The 24,367-nt window shown below is 39.6% G+C and overlaps 2 protein-coding genes across 10 annotated transcripts in view; both read left to right on the top strand.

Annotated features, from left to right (window-relative positions):
- LOC140944274 (WD repeat-containing protein 64-like) overlaps nt 1–8,702 on the top strand; it is a 45,748-nt gene extending 37,046 nt beyond the window's left edge. For 5 of the 6 annotated variants that reach the window (XM_073393416.1, XM_073393414.1, XM_073393411.1 and 2 more), the window contains 4 exons: nt 2,919–2,999; nt 5,319–5,399; nt 6,593–6,643; nt 6,955–8,702. In XM_073393416.1, the coding sequence (XP_073249517.1) occupies nt 2,919–2,999; nt 5,319–5,399; nt 6,593–6,643; nt 6,955–7,005 (264 nt within the window). In that variant the 3' untranslated portion in view covers nt 7,006–8,702. The remainder of the gene's footprint in view (nt 1–2,918; nt 3,000–5,318; nt 5,400–6,592; nt 6,644–6,954) is intronic. The other variant, XM_073393413.1, reaches the window with a different exon arrangement.
- Nucleotides 8,703–10,996: 2,294 nt separating this feature from the next.
- The window catches only part of LOC140944278 (nuclear receptor subfamily 2 group F member 5-like), a 40,429-nt gene continuing 27,058 nt past the window's right edge, over nt 10,997–24,367 (top strand). Inside the window, exons 1-4 of one of the 4 annotated variants that reach the window (XM_073393427.1) lie at nt 11,009–11,292; nt 11,519–11,886; nt 18,486–19,154; nt 20,577–22,090. In XM_073393427.1, coding sequence (XP_073249528.1) covers nt 11,279–11,292; nt 11,519–11,886; nt 18,486–19,154; nt 20,577–20,827 — 1,302 coding nt within the window. In that variant the 5' untranslated portion in view covers nt 11,009–11,278 and the 3' untranslated portion in view covers nt 20,828–22,090. Of the gene's footprint in view, nt 11,293–11,518; nt 11,887–18,485; nt 19,155–20,576; nt 22,091–24,367 lie in introns of those variants that run through there. The other 3 variants (XM_073393428.1, XM_073393429.1, XM_073393431.1) reach the window with 3 other exon arrangements.

Here is a 24,367-nt window from a genome sequence, read left to right as displayed (position 1 = left end):
TTCGTTTACCACAGAGATCCAATACGCAATGTGCAGAGGTTCCAAAATGGTACCAACACAGAGATAAGTGACCGCTACGTTTCGATACAGGAGTTTGGACGGTGGATGAAAAGAAAATTCTTTGTGTAGGGCAACTAGAATCAGAGTGTTCCCCAGAAATGCAACAATGGCAAAAAAAGCCATGCCTGTCTTGCCGAGCAGGACAGTTTTAGGAATATCTTCAGGTTTTCATCTTCCGTAAGATTTGTAAGTTCTGCCATTTCCGCATGGCTGTGCGATTGCAACTACCCGCTGCAATACGCGTTTTTTTTCTGTATTTATTTCTTTTAACGTAGGTTACGTTTTCAGTGGACAATTAATTTAATTTTCTTTGCCGTAATTCTAATCCCTTTTATAATGATCAACCTGGTTGAAAAAAGCAAAAAAGCTAAATTCTGCATTGTCCTCAAAAGCTATCAAGAGTAGCTTTAATGAAAAAAGTAGAGCTCAATACTAGATATATGATTGGCGAGGAAGATAGCCTTAGTATGATTTTCCAGTTTTCAGTCGAAACGACCTTTGGCGAAATTTGGCTGAATGTCAGAGTAATTTTGATCTCTTTTTGGGTCTTTATCTCATGTTGATCAGCTAGTCCTTTGAATAAATTTGGTGCTCAGGGTCATTGCAACAAGAAAGCTCTAACAACTAAGGCCTTAGCTTATTCTTATCTTATCATTCCTATAAGCGATTAAAGAATAGCTTTCCATTATTACACTAAAAAAAAAAGTGTAGCTGTCATCGTCATTACGCGACTGAATGTGACAAGCACGTAGAGACAGCAATCGTAGAATGAGGCGTAGAGTGGGAGTTTAAACAAACTTTATGGGTTATAAAAGGTAGAATGAACAGCTGTGCAAAGTCATCTGGACAAAACAGGTACCTATTTTCAAACGCCTTACAAAGAACGCGTACTTTTACATTTAGATGAAAGTAGCTTCACTTTATTCAGATTCAGAATTGACAGTTATTTAAACGTCTTTTCCCAACGGGCTCCAACTTTTTAACATTACAAAATGTGGCAAGTTTAATGACAGCGTGTGACAATATTAGAAATGAATTAAGTGTGGCAAGTCTTACTATGAAGTACGTGAGACAGAAGAGAAGTTTCATTACAAAGTGTGATGATGATTAGTAAAAAGTCATTTGCTGCTAAATTACAGTTATATCGTATATCTCGTCCGCCCCGACTAGGTAACGCTGTGAACATCCACACGCTTTTATCCCAAAGTTTTTTAACCTTCATAAACCTGAAAAAAAAACTTATTATAGAACACAGTAGACAAAAAAATGGCCTTATTAGCGAGGCCAATTTTTTTAAGATTCCCATGGCTGGGCCAGAAAAAGGTGTCCGTTGTCGGTATCAACAGGTGTGCGTTTTAAGCAGGTTTAATTAATAATGGAGGCACTATACAGGCCTCACCAGGGACAACGAAAGCCACGGAGGGGCCTTATCAAGTGTGAGTCCATAAAACGGTGTTTAACTGTAACTGCCAGAGTCTTCGTTCGCAGTAATTTTGGCGGCAAAATTCCCTGCTTTTCAGCCACTCTGCGCCTGCGCTGGGACAATCGTTGACGACCATGGCGGAAACGGCGAAAACCGGTGACTGACTCGATCATGATCCTGACTGGAAATCCTCAACAAATTCTGACTAGACGTCCTAATATGGAAGTCCTGACTCGAAATCCTAACTCGGGATCCGACTCGAAATCCTAACTCGAAGTCCTGACTCGAAATCATGACTCGAGATCCGACTCGAGATCCTTCCTCAAAGGATAAGTACTGTATCTCCTCGAATGATAACCGGGGGCGATCATTCTTTTTTTCGCATTAAAAGAGGTCAATTATTCGAGATAAGGCGATCATTCGAGGGGGGCGATTGGTTCAAATCAGACTGCTCACTGGAAGTCGTGCCCTAAATAATCACATCAAATATACTGAACATGGGCTTTATAAGTGTTCCAAATGTGGTTCTTTTTTAAATTTTCAATGTCAATATCCTCGATGTCAGAGCTTGAATCATCACTGATCAGTTTTGCTGCATCAGACTCCACTTCGTCTTTGTTTGTTACCCAACATAAGGTGTCAATTTTTTACTTGACAGAGAGGGGATAAAAGAAAGAGAAAATGGTGAGAGAGGCTGTGGGCGATTATTCGAGGGAGGCGATTATGTTAAATATTTCCGTCAAAGGGGGGAGGGGCGATTATTCGAGGGAGGCGATTGATCAAGGGACGGCTATTATTCGAGGAAATACGGTACCTCAAAGTTTTCAGTGTAGACAATGAAATGGAGTAGCAGTTTTTTTTTCTGGTTTGACGGTGAGAAAGAATTTATTTAAATATAGATTTGAATTCAACGACAAGCAAACCTGAATTCGTGTACATAAACATTACGAACATTGGGGTCAGTTGCATATAATCTAACGTCTAAGTTAACTGCTAACGTTTGGCGTTAAAAGACAGAATTTGACTGGGCTGAATGAACATCACGCGTTAGTTGTTACGACTGACATAATGACTTATGCACCTTGTCCCTGATCCCGGTCTCCAGGGAATTCTTTGTCCTTCCCTTTCCCGGAGAGTACAGACTATGATCGTCTGTCTACATGTCCAACCATCTACAGCATCTCATGTCTTCCCCGGTTTACCGTTAAGCTTTCAATTATCTTCATGTTCCACTTCTGTAGACAATTTTCTTTGTGTTGGTCACTCATTTCTTGAACACACCCGCGATATATAGTTCTTTTGCCTGTTCACCATTGTCGTTAATGTAATATTCTAGTAAGAAATCAGGTAAAAGTAATTATCGTATTTATGATATTACTTAAATGAATAAGGGAATAAACGCATGCCGACATTTTTGTGGATGTTTTTGTTGTAGCATTACAATTCTCACCTGGAGAGTACCAGCTCGGGATCCCCAGACGCTGGAGCAGTGTACAGAGCACTTCCTGTTTATAGGGTGAGTTTAATTCTGCACTGGAATATTTACGGTTTGTGGGGTGGATAAAACTGTGCGGGGGATTTCCGGTTTATAGGGTGGTTGAGAGCTCAGTTGAGCAGTAGAACTTTGCACCTCCGGTTTATAGAGTGGCCTTAACTGCGCAGAATACCTCCTGCTAGTATTTTAGATAAAAAAGAGAGTGGAGCGAGCACTTCCGGGTTGAAGGGTTGTTAAATTTTACAGAGAAAATTTTGTTGAAAATTACATTAATTGTACAGTTTATGTATAGTTAATAGGGTAGGTTAGATTCTAATCTCAGGGGATGCATGTTTCGCCTAAAGTGGCTCGTTACGGTTTCCTGGTTTATAGCAGAGTCAAAGTGCTTCAGATTTAAAATTTGACAGGATTGGCGCAACCATCAAGACAAATGAATATCCACACTAAGTGTATCAACCAGATCTTGTTACGTCTCATGCAAAGGGCCCAGGCTTCGATTTTCTCGTTAATGATCCATGGTGTTATCCCGATGTTGTTTATAAACTGCAAAATAAAGAGTACTTCCTCTCTTTTAGGAATTTCCGGGCAAAGGGGGTTAGTTTTTACATGGCTCTTCCCCTGTGTGAAGGACTTCCATTTTCAAGTAGGTTAAACGGGCAGTTTTAGCTACTTCCGATCTTGTTATGTTGGAATGGTAAATAAAACTTTTGGGTAAAAAGCGTAAATCTCACACAGGGTGCAAAAAGGTCAGTTTGACTCGTACAATCTTGAAAAGGTCTTGAATTTTACTAGTCGTCTTGAAAAGTCCTTAAATTCAGTTTACGTCCTTGAAAAGTACTTGGTTTCTTTATTAGGTCTTGTCTACGTCAGACACCTTTTTCTGTGAAATTAGATTATTTTGTGGAGGAAAATTTGGCTCATCCTCGGTGTAAGACCTGTAAAACTCACGGGTAACGTAAAACATTTTTGTGCATGAACAATATTTTGTTTCTGTTTCTTTATTTCAAATTCTATTTCTGTACCTCAGATGCCATTGCAAGTCATACCCAGTCATTTTGCAAAGTCGTTTTGCGGAAAGTAGTATAAAATAATGTAATCAACGATGGCCGAAGAAGTAAAAATCGTAAATGACTCCATGACGTGTTTTAGCCAATGGGGTGATCAAAGGGGATTAAAGAATGCCGATTTATTAAATAAACATTATTAAATATAATATTTCCTTAAGAACTGTAATTTGTCCTCAAAAAATCCGTGAATCGGTAGTCCTTGAAATTTTTTTTGTCTGAAGTTGTACGAACCATGGTCAGTGTTACGGCTTTCCCTGAGCCGTCTTAACCCTTCAAACCCTAAGATCAAAAATTGAATTCTCGTTTGTTGCCCCTATTTGTTTCCTGCAGAAGTAGTAGGGAGAAGTTGATAAATATCAAGCAAATTCATCTTGTGTGATCATGTCAGTAATTCTCATGACCACTCTGTTTTACAAAGCAGTGATATTACAAGGAGAATTTTTGATGCTGATCACTCTTAGGGCTTAAAGGCTTAATGTATCACGCCAGTTGATGGTGGTTACTGTTGACTACGATTTAGTTTACTAAATTCACTGGTTGTTAAACCGTCACAGGTAACACTGATGTGTATCTCATATGACTCGCTGTAACGACTGAGATTGTTAGTACATTCAAACCTCCCGGAGGCGACCACCGAAAATGCGATGATTTAGTGGTCGCTTACGAGAATCCACCCACAGGGGTCCCTTCATAGAAGAGGTCCAAACACATCTACATTTTACAAGAAAATTTGTTGCATGCAATTTGTAATTAACGGTACGTGTGGTTTCATGTCATCACTAACCGTTCTTTCGCAGACTCTGAGTAGTGTAGTTCGTACGTCAAACCAAAAAAATCGAACGGTGACCCAAGTGGATGCTTACAGCCGGATGAAAACAATAAAAAAGTCCAAAATGGTCATCCAAAAAAAGTGGTCGCTGTCGCTTTCGAGAGGTGGTCGTTTACATGAAGGTTTGACTGCGAAAACGTTGGTGTTTTTGATAGGTGGTCGCTTATGGAGGGTGGTCGCTAACAAGAGGTGGTCGCACATGGAGGTTCAACTGTATGCTCACCTTTCTAGTGCTTGTGTACCCTTTGATTTACAGATTTAGCGAGCTCGGCTGTTTTAGCGAAAAATATGTTTTAGCTGTGAAGCCCGGGCTTAGTGGCTTAAAGGCAGCTACGCCACTGAGGGCTATGCCGACGAGAAACCATCTTTTATGGCGGGAAAAGGGGAACATAGACCAGTCTTTCATGTAAGTCCTCAAACGTCTTTATTGTCTCTATATCTTAGATTGAGACTCCAGAAAGGCTTAAGACGCCAGCTATCAACATGCAGTCATCATGGTTAACAAACCAGGCGCAAAACCAGAAGGTATCCATTAGGAAACCTTTCCAAATCTTCTCTTATAGACCTAACTAGAATTAACAACAACAGAGGACACTGGTCACCTGATTTAACTAAAGGTTAATAGAAACAGACAGTCAGATCTTCAATAGACTGTTGACATTCCCCTATTTTTCCCAAAGATTGTCGAGAACAGCGCTACAGGCGATCATCTTGACCAAGTCTAGCTGGAAGATGACTACCTAAATCTACTTAGGGGGTGGCGGACAGTTTGAGATGGGGCGAGAAAATAGAGAGACTTTCTTTTTTACTAGCCTCCCTTCCCCCACCGCTCACTATAAATCCCGACCCCCTCCTGCTCGGTACTTTTAAAACCGGTTACAACGAATGGCTGCAGGTGACGTTAGCGCTTGATCTCGACGATCTTTCAAAAAAAAAAAGCAGACCTTGAACGGTTCGGACTTTCAAACATTTTTGCAAGATTACAATATTAGTATTACAATATTAGCTCGGAAAACGCACAATATGAGATCGGAAAACGCATAAAAAGACAAAGGCGAACACATACATTAACATACATAAACACTCCTAACATAAATAAAGGTGTTAACGACAAAAATACTCAAAATGCGTGGGAGAAAACAACATTTTGAGAGCAAGAATGTAGTAAATTTCCGGAAAGTTCAGAAATGCACCGTCATCTTGCACACTTCAACCTCTGACGTCGTCAGAGAGTCGAGCAGTCAAGTACTCCTGAAAAAATCGTGAGTCTTTCTTAAACATTTTTAACATGATCATTCAACAAATTTTTTTTAACTTCTGTTTTAAGATAGAGGGTGAATCAGCTTTTGTTGAAAATAATCGCCGTTCTTACAACCTGAGTGGCATAGTGTTGTGGGAGGTCAAAGTTCAGTTAGCGTTGAAAGTGTACATGCATGTTTTCTTTCTGAATATTGTATGTCTGTTCTGTCAATATAGTTCATTTACGAGTACTTCGGCATCACTATGTACATGAGCTAGGGCTTTTACCAATGTTTTTACGTAGCGCTGTTTAATATATTCAAACGTGTCGCCCTTCCAGACTGGCCTGCCAAACACGTGTGTTACATCAGTCGAATGTCAGAAGGCATTTGGAATACTGGGTGGTCTGTTCTGCAAATTAAGGATAGGAAAAATTAAGTAGCCCCCTAGCTTGTACATTTAATTTCTCTCATTGACAGGCCCACGGGAACAAGTCCACGTTTGCTTATCGAACAACTTCTTCGACACGGGTGAGTTGTACCGCATTTAATTGGGAACGATTGACTGATTGGTACGTACGTACCAGTGTTTTATACGGAGGGGCTTTTAACACTTTTTCGTGGTGCTTAATTCCACGAGGGGATGGATTGAATTTTGGGATGATCAGGGGTTAACTCTAGACTTCTCGGTAAATTAATAAATATAATCGTCTTCGAGTTTCTGTCATGCCCCATCCGTTGGGATGAATTATCTTCCTTCTCGTCTCTTCCCTGAGACGCTTTGAGTGGTTGATGTCTGTTTTGTCAAAATGTTAAAGTTGTTCGTTTTATTTTTTTCTCAGGAACCCGTAGTGTCAAGATTTCCGCACATCGTTCAAGGGCATAAGAGATAGTATCCACAACAGCTGAAATCCCAAGCGTCCGCTTTCAAGATTTCCTCTTCCGTTTATTTATTATGCGGTCTGGCAATGCAGTCATTGCGTGACGACCCAAATAACGACTCGACTATACGTTATCTTTCCAGTGAGTGTCTGGTTTGCAGCAAGCTCCATTGAAAATTTAACCGGTTTGGGGTGACAAAATAAAGAAATTTATAGCTAGGTGAGTTAGCTAAGATTAGACTATCTTTAAATATGATTTAGCTGAACACTTTGATCACTTAGAAGTTAAGGGCACTAAGATGCAAAGCGTTTCAGAGTAATTGGTTGTAGCATGTTTAAAATTAAAAACATCAGCCTTCTGGAACCTTAAAAACTCCGTATTATTCTATTCAGTTAGAAGCCATTTCTTTAGCTCTTTCTTCATAGAACAGTAAAACAGTTCCAGTTCCAGTTCCAAAGTAGGTACTACTAGATTGGTTGTGGGGGAGGGGTTGCTTAACGAGATTATACGTACATTATTTAAGTCAGTCGATTAATTAAAAAAAGATGCGTTCCTAGTCCCTGAAACGTATATTATCACAAAAATGACGTTTCGTCTGAAAAAGGGATAGATATTTTTCAGCAGAATGCCAAACCTTTTTAATGGTATCTCGCCGAGCGAGTATCCTAGTATTGTTAAGAACAGATAAATTGAAGTGGGCCATGTTTGTCATAAAGTTCATGCTTCCCTTAAGTTGCTATGTTTGCCCAAACCAGAAACAAAGAATGAGTGAACTTTATTTAACACAGAATTAAAAAGCTGATCACTGATTTACATTGGAGTGATACATCGAAAAAAGTATGACATTGGCAAAGTACTGCTCCGTAGCTGGCAGTCGAATGGTTTCAGGTAAAGATTTCTGCTACAGTTTAACAGTGGAATCACTTTGCACAGTGTAATCAACAGCTAAAGACATGGCAAAACAGCTCATGCAGTAGCTTCTTTCCTAACTGGTCACATTTGAGTAAATCATTCGCCGACCTAAGTTAGAATCATCTTGTGCAATTCATGCAGCATGAAGCTACTATAGGCGAAAGTACTACTCCATAGCTTTCATTTGAAGGGTTACACGTGTGGGTTTCAGCCACGGAGGCACTCTGTGTACAGCATAACAATTAGTAACACTGGAGAGTCCTGCTCTTTAGCTTTCAGTTTTAATAGTAACACTTTCAAGGGTTTTATCCACAGACTCAAATGTTCGAGGCCACATTAGAGAGCACGGCTCAGTAGCTTTCCATTTGAATATTAACACTTTAGGGTTTCATCCACAGCACTGACTCAAACACTAGAACCACCTTGTACAGAATAGCAAACAGCACCGCAGGAAAGTACTACTCAGTAGCTTTCATTTGAATAGTTTATCCAGAGAATCAAAACTTGGAACTACGAGTAACATTGTAATATAAGACTCTAGGGTGAACCCCAATAAGCAAATCTCAATATTACAATGAACGGCCTTTTTATTGTTGTTTCACTTCCAAATCTTCCCCTGAAGATCTAAAATACAAATGTATTAACTTTATTGGTAAATACCTGTATGTTATGGCATAGTTTGTAAATATTGTATTTATTTATAAGAATAATATATTAATTTTGTGAACTATTTATGTACGGTATATAAAAGGCTGCTAGCTAGCTTCTTTAATAAAAACTGATGCAGTTTCTTTGAGTTATGTGGTCTGATTCGGCGTCAGGGTTTCCCTTACCTTTTAAGCTACCAAGGACACACTATTATATGCGCTTACCCTTTCACTGCCAGGATGTCTGATAGAGTTTTGTATAAGGCGACTCTAACTTTTGAGTCTGTGGACCTACTTCTGTGGACCATTCAAATGAAAGCTCTCTGCCTGTACTTTCACATGATGCTATTTGCTTCTCAAAATTTTAGGAAATTAAATTTGGAAATTGGTCGAAATTTGCCTTTGGCCACATTTGGCAGTGAAAGGATTAAACATACCCCCTTTTTACCGGATGACTGGTTGAACTCAACTTCTACGTCCATTTTGTGATAGTTGGCAGTTACAGTATACATACGCGCGTTTGTCTCTATTATTTCAACATCAACTCAAGAAATCGCGTTCGATAGCATTTGCCTTTAACTCGACATAAACTAGAAATTTTAGTGTGAAAGTAAGTGCTGACATCAGGTTCCTAGTATCATGAAAGAGCTACAATTACAATTTCATTAAAATTAGATGGACGGAACACTCACTAGAATATCGACGGGAATGGAGCCTACGTGTGGAAGACCTCTTGTTTCACGAGTGTCAAATAAAGAAACAGAGAACGTACGATAGCTTTCGTTCGAAATAGTCCATCCACAGACTTAAAAGTTGGAAAAGAAATGTGATGTAGGCTGCGTTACCTTTAGAACAGTTCATACGCTGAACATGTCGTTCATTCATGCAGTTGAATGTAAAGTACAGAGCAGGAATCAGGGGCCTTACGTGTGGAGCACTAACCCATTTGCCTTACTTACCAGCGTGAAATAGAGAAGTAGAAGACGTGTACGGTAGCTTTCGTTCGAAAGTATAGTTATTCATCCACAGACTGAAAAGTTGAGACCAAATGTGATATATGCGGCGTCACCTTTACAGAAATTCTTACATAGAGGCTGAACATAGCGTTAAAAACTACAAACCTTTCCCCCAAAGATTTAAAATACCAAGGTTTCCTTGTAGTTCAGTAGTTCATGTTGCTCTATTTGAGCTTGTGATGTATATTGTTAAATGACAGGTGTTGGCTTTGTAAATACTAAAAATCGCAAACACATTTTCTTTGTTAGTTATGTGGCCTGGTCCTCTCTCTCTCCACTCTGCTTTCATGGCTACCAGAAACAGCGTCAAAACCTTTTGCCCTCCGTTACGGCTACCTTCCTCGATTTGACGGAGAATCCAATTAAAGATTGCGGCTTGAGCTTCAATTTCAAGGTCTAATAATTCGAAATACGTGGGCAAAGATTTCTCAGTGAATGTACGTGCTCGTCAAAAGGTTGTGGGTTGCATTTTATTCATGTCTGATGAGTAAAAAGACGGAAATATAGAAATACTAACTGCATAGTGGCAATCGCCGTTTAGAACAGCCCCGGCCAACCATCGGCCTTGGGCCTTAAATAAATTCCACTTTGACCGTCATCACTAACAATATATTGAATGCGATTAAAAGAAACAATGTTAAAGTTTTATTGTGAGAAAGATTGTAAATGTACAAAATAATTTGCTAACGTGTAGCGCAAGAGTTACAACCAACAAATTGCGCTAGTGCTAAATTACTCCAAGCCCAGGTCACTGCTTTGCTTAATAACTTGCCCTAAATTATCAACATACGATTATTTTCATTCTCCACCAGGGTATGTAAAGTTTTTATACGTTTCCTTCAAATATTCGGTTTCGAGTTTTATGGGCTCAGTTGTTTTTAATTCCCTGCTCCTTTTCTGAATTGTGACTTTTTCTCGATTTCAATGCATCTCCATCAATCTCACAACAGGATTTTCACGGTCGCAGATGGAGGTAGTAGAGGCATAGAAGCTTAGAATTATTTCAATAAATTGTGAAAAATTGACCCACTTTTGGAACGCACAAATCCTGCACTAACAGCGGAAGGTCCCTAAATTAGCGTCCACTTTTCATGACTGATCATGGCGAAGCGTTGGAAATGACGAGGCGCGTTGAGGTGGGCTTGGGTTCACCGGAATTACATACAGAGGCATTTCATTTACAATCTGCATCCATCGAGAGTGTTCGATGTAAACAGGTAAAGGAGAAAAATAAAGCTGTTATGTAATAATAAAGAGTTTATCTTTTTTATAAAATATGTAGAAAGTAATTGCGTGTAACAATAACACGTGTTAAGTCACGTGTAGCGATGTACCTGTACTTCGCGTGAGTCGTGTTTTGGTGAGTTGTGACTTGAAGGAAGCACCCGTGATTAGTCCAAGCATGGCTTATTTCCCATAGGACAACCAATCACCATACTCACTATTGTTTTCGTCCGTGAGATGACCTACGAGTGCTTCAGTCCAGTGAAAGGTAAAAGCTTATACCTAAAGGCCATAAACACGTGTAAACGTGAAACTTCGGCCATAACTTCGGTTGTCCTTTGGCGAGCCGGCTCATTTCTCAGAGGCAGTCTGTTAATTTACGTTACACACTCGCTTATTGTTAACTGTTCCTTCGTCTTGTACGCCAGTACGACGAGTTTGGCATTGGAGATTGTTTATTTGTATCTGACGTTGGCAGGCTTGGAATGAACTATGACCGGTAAGAGGAAAGAATTTTAGAATTTTAATATGTTAGCTTTTCTAGTATTGTTCCATCTCAGTACCGTCAAATCCTCTTTGTAACTTCGCTGCTACTATGTGATACTATTTCCTTTGATTCTTACAAGACTATGTCGATGTACTTTAACTACAAGACTAAACATCAATTTAAGGTACTTAAAGTTTCAAAATGAATGTCCGCTTTTATCTCATGAATAAACCTTAAGGAACAAAGTCTTACAAGACCTTAAGAAAGCATTGCCGACTGCATATAACACTGAATTAGCCTTCAATGTTTTGTTAATCGCTTCAGAGTTAAAGCCGCCAACATTCTATAGAAGTAGCGAAGGCCTACCAAACACAACTGTAAAACCAATATGGGGCGACTGCCTAGTTTGTGGGGACCGCGGAACAGGGAAACATTATGGTATCGTGGCCTGTGAGGGATGTAAAGGATTCTTCAAAAGGAGCGTAAGGAAAAATCTGCACTATAGATGTCAAGGAAATGGTGCCTGCCCGATCGACAAGGTACAAAGAAACAGATGCCAGAGATGTCGATTAAATAAATGCTTGACGATGGGCATGAAAAAGGAAGGTAACTAGACACTACTCCTATTGAAGAATTTATGCCGTTGTTGTTCCGTCCGTAGCAGGATCAAAAGCGAATGGCTTCCGTCACAGGTAATCACGGCCCGATCAAGCTATTATGCGTTGATCCTACCCTATCGACGGCGCTAGACGCGTATATTTTCCCATGGTTGTGCTTAAAAAACAAACTGACAGACCGTTCCAATCCTTGCTAGGCCGACATATCCGTTCCCTCCTGACAAATGGGTTAACAGCGAAAAATGTTAATACCAGAATCAACGTGTTTTTAACCTTATGTTCGTTTGGTAAGCCAGTTAATTTTCCATCAACGACTTCTCGGTCACAGTTGGCAGAAAAGTAAAATATGTAAGAGAACATATGTTTAAAACAGCCAAAAAAGAAAGTTTAAGTGTACTTCGAAATTTAACTTAAAAGAAAACTTTCTTTTTTTTGTTTTAGTTTTTAAAAACAAATCAGCCTTGCTTTTTAGTAAAGTAAATCCATTTTAAGGCGTTGCTTTTTTGAATAGGAGTTACGCGCGCGCAAGTGAAAGCTAATTCTTACTCCAACTGCACACTGCTTATTTCTTGAAAAGTATATTTGTTATATTTTTGTGCATTTGCTTGGAAATCTGCGAGGGCGCTTTTTTAAAAGAAACCAGCAAACTTGTTTGGAGTTTTACTTAGAAATCAAGACACCACATGTTTATCTCAGTGTAACCACTATACGTCATTGCGTCGATGTTTGTATCGGAGCGACTGTATTGCACGGTTCAGTGGATTAATAAGAACTGAGAAATACATTTACTTTGTTATATACATACACAAGGCTTGCAATTGAGTGATTTCTGTCAGTGGTTGTGAATTGATTTATATATTAATGCTTGAAGGCGCAATCTAGCGTTTATGTAATTATGGTCGTTTGATTCTTCAATGGAGAGTCAAAGCTCTGTTAAAAACGAATTATTGCACAAAGACCCACTTCGTGGAAGAACATTTTTCCGCTTAAAGGGTAGGTTGCTTTGTAGAAATAAATTCATAGCCAAGAACTGAAAAAGAAAAGGTACATGATATTGATAACTTGTGTAGATTTTGGACTGATTTTATTGGAGTTGTTTGGCTGGCAAGAGGTCTTCATTAAACCTTAAGGGCGTTCAACCAAGAAAGTGTTTGGTAGCTTGTTTGGCTCGGTGGAACCGTGGAGGAAGTACTGAGCCTTTCTTGCAACAGCGTCGCTACATTTTTACTTAGGAGATTTTGATAAGGAAAAAATCGTAGTATCAGTATCCTGGTTGCCTTGATATGAAAAAATTTTACTAGTAAGTCAAACCTTGTCTCAAAAACTGGCGATACGTGCATGACAAAGTCAGTCTGATTAAACTAAGCTGACTGGACTTAGCAAGGGGAGTGCGCGAAAAACTAGTGTGAGGTCACGTTGACTTGATGCTGGATCCTAAAACGTGAAGGTGTTGAAGATGCACAAGAGACTTCTGTTTTTGTTTTGGCTGGGCTGCGTTTCCTAGTGGATGCATCAGAAATTTAGGGTGATGCAGGCAGGCGACGTTAGTACCCATATTAGCGTTAAATTTTCGGGTTTACTTTCCGTTAAAGCAAATAGAAATGTGAACGTTTAGCCCGTGAATGAATAAAGACAGTTATTGAAAACTTAAGATAGTTCTTCTGAGTCTATCACTTTTGTTTCATCACTTTGCCTGTGCCGCTCGGTTGGCTTGCTCAAACATCTAGGCGAATAGAGGCTCGAAACTGTTGATTTTGTTGTTAAGACTTTCAAGTGAAAATGTTTCAATGCTAACCGGAGCTAAAATTTCAGCTGCTGTTGTTGTCGTTTGGCTGCCTATGCTGTACAGCCCGCTGCCTGATTCGTTAACTTGTAGCTTGTGCATGAAAAGTTCCTTTAAGGTAATTAACCATCAAAATAAAAGGTACCGGGCCTTACCGAGCCTTACCGGGCCTCACGTAACAGTTGTGTTATGATATACAGTCACTCTCTCTCTCCAAGATGGACACCTTAGGGACCAGCACCAAGGGTCCGTCTTGAGATGGAGATAGCCGTTTTGTAGAGAGTCAAATAAAAGGAGTAAAGAAAGGCAGGGACCAGCTCTAGGTATCCGTTTTACCAAGGTGTCCGTTGAGACAGAGTCGATTGTATCCATACCCTAGCTGACGCTGGTGAAAAGAAGTCAGTATGTCTTATCTAGACACTTGGAATAACCAATCTACTTGAGTTTCATCTCTCTGTGTATTCGTGTTCCCGATAATGAAGAAATGAACGCACCTTTTTGGATTCCTTGCTTATTTATAGTAAGAACCGATATGATATCCACGGAAATGTAAAAAAACAAAAATGGCAGTTTTCCAGTGAAAGAAATTCAGCCTCTTTCATTTCGATGGATTGATTTGTTGCCGCTGAGTACCGATTTTCAAATCGGTGCAGTATTTTTGGTAAGGCTGTGAATTCCACAGGTCTTGATAACACATAGAAACGGACCCACAGTTTGCGACTCTAAACACGGGTGAAAGAAAAGGCGCCGTGAGGGTTGGGCAGTCAACTTGCTCCTTGCGTTAGGAAGTTTTTTCCCTTAGCGATAGGAAAAACCTAGCTGTAGAAAAATCTATAAAAGCTGCCTTGCGTTTGGGAGATCTTTCCACTGGAAACAGAAGCAGACAAGGGATCTCGGGCGTTAAGCTACTAAAAGAACGGCTTGTTATGACGCCACTAACTTCTGATCACCGACAATATTCAGGACCTGTTTGGTTTCTTAAGATTAAAGTGGAACCTCGATGTAACGAACCTCTAATATAGCTAAGTAACGAATTCCTTGGTATAACAAGTGATTTTCTTTACCACTGAATAGTAACAAAGAACTTCGATCTAACGAAACCTCGTTAATAAAGAACAAATTTTGTTTAGCTCTTGGCCGTTCGTTGAGACCGATTTGCACGGCACAACAACTTTATCGCATACGATGAGCTCACCCATGCCGAGGAACAAGTTACATTTTGAATAACAAACCTACCACATTCTTATGTTTGTCGTAGGTTTGATCATGATTTACACGACACATCTCGCGTCGTAGGCTTGTACTGAGAAAGGCACATCAACAAGCCACAAAGTTGTACAATGTAAATCGTCCTTCATATCGAGGTTGATCACTGTACGTAGTGGCCATGCAGCCTAGAGACTCGGTGGACAGTAGAATTTGTCTTCAAGAATGCGGGATGCAAATGTCGGACAGCAAACTCGAGTCACAGAGAATCTATCCAAAAGCAACGAGGGACTATGAGGCGAAAGAGGGACTTAGTTTGCCAGCTTCCAAGTGCGCGGCTTTACATATCATGATAAACCGAAGGGGAAAGTGTCAGCTGACTGCCGCCCTCTAAAATTCCTACAGTTGCTTAGATTGAACTTTTTAGCTTACAGACTCTTGCAGACTGACTTGTAGAGTAGATTCATGGATCATGACTTCGTGCACTAAGTCTTCGAATGATTTAATGTGGCAAGCGACGAGAGAGTACGATTAATTTCGATTTTATCTTATACACCGGACTAAACAAAAAAACAAAAAACAAAAAACTGTATGTATTTAATACACAACCTATTTTTAACTTGAGATCTTGTTGTAAATTAGTTTTTTAATACACTTTTTTACGTTTTCTTCTTCTACATGCCAGGTCACTTTAAATAGTCTTTATTAAAAACCACGTTTATGAAACGTGATTACCGGACCAATACGTTCTAAGATCGTTATTGAACAAATACTTGTACAGGTTCGTTCATGTCGCGTGTATAGTCACGATCATCTTCAATGAAACACGTTTTTTGTGGTATTCGCTTTAATTTTAAGGTTCAAAGTCAACCAGGAAGTCATGATTCTGTAAGTGCCTTGTTCGGGTGACCTTTATACCCGAAAACAACAACTTAAGGTTCATGCATTATTAAATATGTTGCGGCTGTGTTTCACGTGCAACTTCTCTGTTTATCTTCTGTCTTGTATAGAAAACATGACTGAAAGCCACAGACTTGACTGGAGGAAACCTCGTACTTTGTTAAAACAGGTTTAATTATTCAACGGCTAAAACTGCCCGGCAAAAGTTCTCCAGAATCAATGGTTAAGTAGATTATAAATTCGTTTGAAAACGAAATTTGCAATGTCATGAATACTGGGATACACTTTAACCTTAATTTGCACACACGTGATAGAGGTGACTGACCATGTGCTTGCGTGATAATGACCACGCCATGTTTTTAATTTTATTCCACTGAGATACTGCGACCAATGTCAACATTTAGTCAAGTCTAAATACCGGTATTAACTTTCAAACAGCCCCGTTTATTAGCTCTGATCTCTCAGGCTACAAACCAGCCAGGTAAATTTTAAGCTGGCGTTTTATACAAAAGCGTCAAAAGCGTGTTTCAGACAAATCTTTAGGGAATATTCAATTTTGTTTTGCCGGTGTGTTACGTAAAACAGTTGTGTAATCAAAATAAACATGGTGACTGGGAAATGCAAGGTTAGAGCGTTATAGGTTTCATGATTCGATCTCCCGATCTCGTGGCACTAGACTCCATTCTCCTCTTGCCTGAAGCATAGTGCTATTTAATTCCCGACAAACACAAGCATCGACCGAGTCGATGGCTCAATTTCCCCTTTTCTTCCGCCTGCGTCTATTTACTAATCAGAATTTTTTGTTAGCATTAGGAACCTTTTTCCGTTGCGTTTTATCGCGTGATTGTGCCATCCATGATACAGGGATTGCATAACATTGGTTGTGTAACAGGCAAAAATAATAGCAACCACCGTCTCGCGCTCACTGTTCTTTTATGCTTCATGGATACCGAGTTTATTTTAGCGCATTTATTTTGTTTTTTAGGAATTCGGTTAAATATTCCGTCCCCGATCTTCCAGCAGAGACATTTTAACTTGTACAATTTTCCTTAATTAGTGATATTTTGAGGGCTATAAGTTAGAAAACCGAAATTAAAATTTTGCTAGATAAAACAAACATTATTCTAAAGAGCTCCAAATCATCGAACATTAATTCTGGGGTAATAAAAAAGCTTCGAGCTATCGGAGGAGGAGTATCAATAACGAGAGATGAAGCCTTATTTTAAGGACATATTTGACTGGTGTTCAAACCGACCTATTTATTACGATTGTTACGGAGAACAAGTAGAACGCTACAACATTTTTTCAACAACAACAACAACAAAGAAAGTTTTTATACCTTCAATATAATTAAGCACCTCTATTTAAGAACTAAGGCAGCGCTGATGAACAGTTTTTTAGTAATAGCCGGCCCTGGCCTGCGTTTCTCAAAACTCTCGAAACGTGTTTTGTAAGTACACAAGTTCATTAGCAGAAATAGGATTTTTAAGAGAATGTCACATAAAAAAAAAGACCGAGAAGTATGCTGCCGCCTACTTTGCACAAGAACTTCCAAAGTTCGTTTAAAAAATGGATTAAAAAAAAAGTCTTTCAGGCCCGACAACTTCTTGGGAGTTTTCAATACACGGCGGGCGTAGCTAGAAATTATTTCATTCCAGAGGTACGCACAGTTCAAGTCAAAATTAGTCTTAGATGGATTCCGTTTTTTCAGTATGGTACGGTAACCACCGCTCTTGGTCTAAGAGCCATGCTCTTTAGGCAGGCGTTAACGGGCTTTCGCATGCATGTGCGCCCTTGGAACCCCCTAGGGCTTCGCAGCCAATAGATGTTGGACTGAGAATATTTTTAACCATTACAATTTGACAAATGCAAATCCAGTTCGAGTAAATGAGGGTATAATTTTAGCGAAAATGACCAGAGGGTTAAAGAAGTCACTTCAAGTCAGTAAGGAACTCACTGCCACTGCAGTCACACGTCTAAGCGGTTTTGTTTTTTTTTTTTTCATACAACTTAGTGTCTAGTGAGTGGAAACATCGACAAAGATTTATCAACTTTTTAGATGACATAACTGTCGTTGAACATTTCTTCTGAAAATATTGATTTTCTTTCCGCTAAAAAACGCTTCGCTCCCAAATTATGCTGGTAAATTGCGCCGACAAGAACAACCATTTTCGGTTTTTAAACATTGATAGTCTTAAATTTTCAAAACTTTTAGTAAATTAACAGCGTATTGGCAATATCTCAGTTACTTTCAACATTGAAAGTAGCAAACTTAGCGTAGCTTAGTGGTTTTGTCAGCTTTTGCAAATTTCTCTCCTTGACCGAGGTGAAATTGAGTAGCTCCCTGCGTTTCGAGTTGATCTGGGGTCCGTTTCTCGAAAGTCCCGAAATTAACGGACCCGGTATACTGTCTCCGTTTACATTAAAGATCGAGGTTTCAATAGTTTTGCATCTAACATGATAAAACTATCGGTTAATGAATCAAAATGGAGTAGTTTGCCTGTCAGGACCCGCACTCTTATTCTTTCTATTTCGATTTGAATATTTGATTTCGGGCCCCTGATGCGCAAAGGGTTGATAGTTGATACTATATAGTAACTGAAATCACAGCAAATTTAGTAAGATAAAGCAAGAAGCCCGCTCTATTGGTTTTTGTTACCACAAAATATTCTAACCGACTTTTTCTGCTCTTTTCCTAGCCGTGCAGTGTGAAAGAAAGCCCATCACTAAATGCCTGGAAAACAGCCAAAATGAAAACGGCTTTCCTGGGCTAAGCCGGTCTCCTGAAAACCATCCTGTTTTCCCTAACTGTCAGGAAAAGATAGATTATGAACCTCTTTCGCCCAGCAGCAGTACAGCGTCTTTTTCTTCGCCGATAGCCACATCTCCAAGATCGCCTTCTGCAATCCACGCTACAGAAGCGCACCTTAGCATTATAAGCCCAGAAAACCTCCAGTTCAAATTGAACCCTCCAACCTTGGGATTGTCTTCTCTATCAATGGACTACATTTACGAAATCGCAACCCGCCTCCTGTTTCTTACCGTTGATTGGACGAGAAACATTCAGGCCTTCCGAAGTTTGGACAGCGCAGATCAACTTGTTTTGCTACAAAGTTCATGGTCTGATCTTTTCATGTTAGGCGTTTCACAATGTTCCAGTTCGTTTCCTCTGTCACCATTGTTGACACTTGCTGCCGTTCACATGGAGCGATCAGAGTGCGATGAGGAACATAAACCCTTGTTAACCAAAGATCAGAAGATTCTTGAAAAAGTATTAAGTGTAAAGGAACTGCTTCTGAGTCTGGAAAAACTTGAACTGGATTTGGTGGAGTATGCATTCTTCAAGACGATTATTCTCTTCAATCCAGGTAAATCAGGTTTTCATTTTCAATGGTGTCGGAACATCTTCTCCATTTTTTTTTTTTTTGCAATTTCGAATGTTGATAATGTTGTAGACAATAATGATAACGATAATGATGATGATGATTTTGACGATTTTCATGATGTTTATGTTGCGTTCATGGTGATGTTGAAATTGCTGAGGGCTTATGTTGATGATGATGTTGGTGGTGGTGGTGGTGTCAGTGATAACGATGATGATGATGATTTTGACGATATTCATGTTGTTAATGTTACGTTCATGGTGATGTTGATATGTTGAAAGCCATGTTATTGATGGTGGTGGTGGCAGTGATAATGATGATGATTTTGACGATGTTCATGATGCATTCGTTCATTGTGACGTTCATGGTGACGATATCATGGTTACGATTATATTGTTGAGAATGATTTTGATGATGATTATGATTATGGTGGTGGTGGTGGTGGTGGCGATGATGACGACGATGATGATTTTGACGATATTTTTAATGTTTAAGTTACGTTCATAGTGATGAAGATATTGTTGAGGCTGACTGTATTAATTATGATGATGATGATTATAATAATGATAATAACGATGGAGGTGGTGGCGATGATGCTAGTGTGACGACGATGATGTTGACAGCTATCAACAAGTGTAACTGGCTTTAGCTGGAAATAGTTGGCCGACGTTTTATGGTTGAGTGTAAACTAAAAACTTCTTAAGTTCACTGTTGTAGCTGCAGCTCTAGGAGTAATGAGCCTTTCAAATTATTAAAAATAGACTGAATTAACCGTCATTGTTATTCCGTGGAAATCGTTACATCCGGTCACCGCGAAGACCAAGCATACGACTGCTTAAGTTGGAATTATCACCACGGAAAAGCATTAATCTGATCGTTTATTTATTTATTTATTTTTCTTTTAATTGTAAGACCAGTCTGACAAATTGATTAAGTTGCGTATTTAACTGTGATGACCTTCTCTGCATATATTTCTTCATCCCGCATTTCAAGGATATGAAATTCATATATTCACCATTCATCTCCATTTTTCCCGGGTATGTTACGAGCGAATTTAATAACCTGCTCCAAGTTGGCTTGATAGCTCAATCGATTAGAGCGCCGCACCGGTATCGCAGAGGTCAGGAATCGAATCCCGTCAAGCTTAACCTTTTTCAGGCCTTCTTTTCGCTACTACATAAGTTGCGTATTTGACTGTCAAGATTTTCTGCGGCATTTATTTCTTCATCCCGCAGTTCAAATGTATGGAATTCACAAATTTATCAATCAAAACTTATATTTAGTTAATATATAGTCTTACCCCATAACAGCCTACACAGAACAGATATCCGAGAAATAATTCTACATTATTCACGTTGTTGTCAGTATATAATATCGATTTTTCATTTTTTTTTGTTATTTTCGCAGACTGTTCAAGCTTGAAAAACCCCAAACAAGTTGAGAGGCTGCAGGAAAAAGCTCACTGCTCTCTCAAGCAGTATGTGGAAAACAAATATCCCAATAATCCTGAACGATTTGCAAAGATACTACTTCGACTACCCGCCACGCGCATGCTCACTAAACAAGCAGCAGAGGAGCTTTTCTTCTTCCCACTCATTGGAACCGTCAGGATTGAGAGTATAATGAATAGTATTATTTCTAGTTCGTTGGCCATGTAAATAGTAAAAATCGAAGTATTTGTTACGTGAAGGTCCACGGATTTCTCCAAATGCCTTCTAGGTCGGGTTTATACGGAAAAACGTTTTCGAGGTGCATCACAGCCCAAGTTGACGCCTTTGCTCGAGCCAAGATCTGACAACAGCGCTCGCTCATGCTCCAATTTTCTCGCCTTGATTGTGTTGAGCTGACTGGACGAGCCAAAATTGCAAAAGCGTTAATATGTAGAAAAGCTGGCACGGCTAGGAGGGTGCCCGGTTAGGGGGGTGACCCGGCTAGGAGGGTATTCCGGCTAGGAGGATGACCCGGCTAGTAGGGTGACCCGGCTTGGGGGGTGACCCGGCTAGGTGGCTAACCCTTCTATCCAGGTTAACTTCTCTCCATATAAACACTTTCGTTCGCCCTGCTTGCCGGCGTTCTCTTTCAACAGATCGTTTTTGCAGTTTTTATGAGCAATTAGTAAATAAGTTAATTAACTGATGCTGTGTAAACATAGACTTACAGAATCGAAGGTTCACTAGTATGCCAGTTGGTTCCCACTAAAGTAGTTAGACTTCTCTCCGAGCTCTGCTTTTCTAAGATTCAAATAGTCAAATCGGCGCTACGCACCTCGTTGAGTAGGTAAAATACAGTCTTCTGTTATTGCACCTCTAGAAAACTCAAGTCAAGTATATTTTTCAATTTTTTTGCGACCTCCGAAGAAACCATGTTTGTGTTCCTATGAGAAATAGCTCACGGCAACACGAGGGGGGCGTAAGGGGGGTACGAATACTACCAAGCCAAACCGCGCAGAAATACGTCTTAACACCGCGCAGAATAACATAAGAAAACCGCCAACCGCATCGAAATTACCCGAAATTTTCTAAATACCGCAAACCCCTTGGTATTGTAATATAAAACAGCAATACCGCAACTTAAAATCAAAATTTCCCCAAACATCAACGCAAACCCTTACGCCCCCTCCAACATCATGGGTCTGAAGTAATGATCGACGAGTAGAAAAGGTTTTAGGCAATTATTATAATAATCTGAATATACGGTATATTCCTTTAAAAGGAGTAGCTACAGGGATACGACTGTTTTTGTGCTTAATCACCGATCATTATATATTAAACTCGACATATTGCAGTAAATCCGAATGAATTCAATTAAATTTTCGATGACAATATTAACATTGTAAATAGGTTTTATTAGTGTAAATAGCTACAGAAAAAGTGTATGTTACAGTAGTAATAATTAAAAAAGTCTCATCGATCAGTTCAAAAGACTACTATTTGTGGTCAGGGGGGGGTTGCTCTATTTTTCCCGGTCCTCACCATGAATTATTAAATTCCGCCATCTGGTCTCAAAGAGACAAAATAAAATGCAACTTGCTTTTATTAACAGATACATAGTTTATTAAACCCATTATTAATGTGTTATAATCAACTTAACGGGGACGCAATACAGAATATCCTTTTGTCTTCTCCTTCCTTTATTATACCCTAAAATTCCGAAAATAAGCCCCTCCATGTATAAGCCCTTCCAAATATAAGCCACCCAATCCAGTAACGCAAAAAAAAACCCTCCGTTAAATCGCCCCTCCAAATATAAACTCCTCCGGGGGTTTGTACTTGGAAATTTGCCCTCAAATATAAAGTAAAACAAAGCGAAAACGGTAAATTTACTTCCAGCTATGAGACCAACCCAATCGATTTTTAAACGCAAATTTCCCTCCGTAAATAAGCCCCTCCAAAAATAAGCCCCTCAAAAAGGGCCTTTGAAAAATATAAGCCCCGGGGCTTATTTTCGAATTTTACGGTATTTTTTTACTCCCTTTTCTGGCAACGAAACGCCGGACCTGTCCTGTTATGATCTCCTGACGTCATAAGTAGTGAATGACGATTGTCGCTCGCTCGACTCTCAGTGGTCGACAATGCAAGTGCAAGTTAACGCCCTTTATAGATCTCTCTTTTAGCAGTTTCCAAGTAACAATGTTTTTTCAATGGAGTGTAACGCATCACAGCAAAAACACCCCCCTGTAATATATCAGAACCTGTGAAACCCTACCCAGTGGTTAAATTCAGACTTCACAGTGATAATTAAGCCTCCCCGATAGCCGGCGAATAGTTTGTTTCTACCGGCTGATTTTTTGCTTCCTCAAGGGCCGGTCGCAATCTATTATGACTTCTACAAGACTTTATGTATTTCGTTTTTCATATTTGTTTAAGAAGCAACGACGAAAGCAAAGTGCAGAGGGTACAGGTAATCAATCTCGCCAAAAAGTGTAAATCGTTTAATTCTATTCGCTACAGCGGTATGTAAAAGGTTTTGAAAAGTTCATGCCGGTCGAGATGTTAAGTCTGCCTTCCCTTTTCGCTTGTATGGGAGATAAACAACTAAGAGGAAAAACCCAGTGGAAAATAAACCAACCCAATGACATTTTCTCCGAGAACCCAGTGAAGATATAGATTCCACTGGGTCTGTTACAGAGGGGTGTACAAAATTCATTAGAGAGTTTTAGATTCACGTTTACGAAAAACAGCGAACGTCAATTTGTACCACGTTTACTGTTTATAATACAAAAAATAGTATGTAATTCATGCCAGATTCACCATTATAAATTATTTCTGCTGATTTCTAAATATAAAAAAAATTGTCACCTTGAAATAGGCGATTAGGGTTTGCTGTAAACGTGAATCTAAGGCTATGTTGGACATTACAATCATAAAAGCTACTGTGGCCCGTTTCTCGAAAGTCCCAGTAACTTTTCGGGCCCGAAATCAAATAATCAAATCGAAAAATAAAGAATAATTGTGCGGGTCCTGGCTAGCAAACTACTCCATTTTGCTTCATTCCGGTGTAACATGAACACCTACCCGGCAACCCTCCACTTAGAGATCGGTGCGGCGCAGATTCTCTCCGTTACAGAAATCGCGCCGAAATCCCCGTTGTTATGTGTGAACCGAAGCCCTAGTGTCCGGTATGATTTTCGTGCCGGTGCAAAAGATATCCGGTATAGTGTTAACATAACCTAAAACTCTGTTATATCAACACGTTGTTTAAAGGTTTTTGTAAAAGCCGGTCCCAGCGCCAGTTTTCAGGATCTCCGAAGAAAGGGGAATTCAAAAGAGTTACAAAAACCAACACCCCAAGAGAGTGATTTAGCTGTATTGTAATATAAATATTAATGAAATGTCGACCTTCGGGAAGAAAAGCCACCGGGCCTTGGATGTTTTTAATTGCACATGGGTTGTTTTCGATTAATACAATAAAAGCAAGAGAGGATAAAGGGGACAGAGAAAGCATCCTCCATACACACCCTATTCCATAGGTAATTCGTCTCGAGTTATTTTTAAGACCACAGATCCCAAGGGGGATTAGACAACAGCCAAACACATAGCGCGAATGTGTTCCGCGTGGATGACCCGCGCTCAGTGCCACGCGTCCTTCACGAATTGAGGCAGAACAAAATGGCGGAAGACGCGGAGAGCAATATTGCTATTCGTTTTGTCGACGAAAACGACTAAAGAGAGATTTCTGCTAAAGCCGTGTCAGCGAAA

This window comes from Porites lutea, chromosome 7 (genome assembly GCF_958299795.1).
Source record: "Porites lutea chromosome 7, jaPorLute2.1, whole genome shotgun sequence".
In the NCBI taxonomy this organism is placed as follows: Eukaryota; Metazoa; Cnidaria; class Anthozoa; order Scleractinia; family Poritidae; genus Porites; species Porites lutea.
The sequence above is the reverse complement of the archived record's forward strand: the minus strand, read 5'-3'. Positions and strand labels throughout refer to the sequence as shown.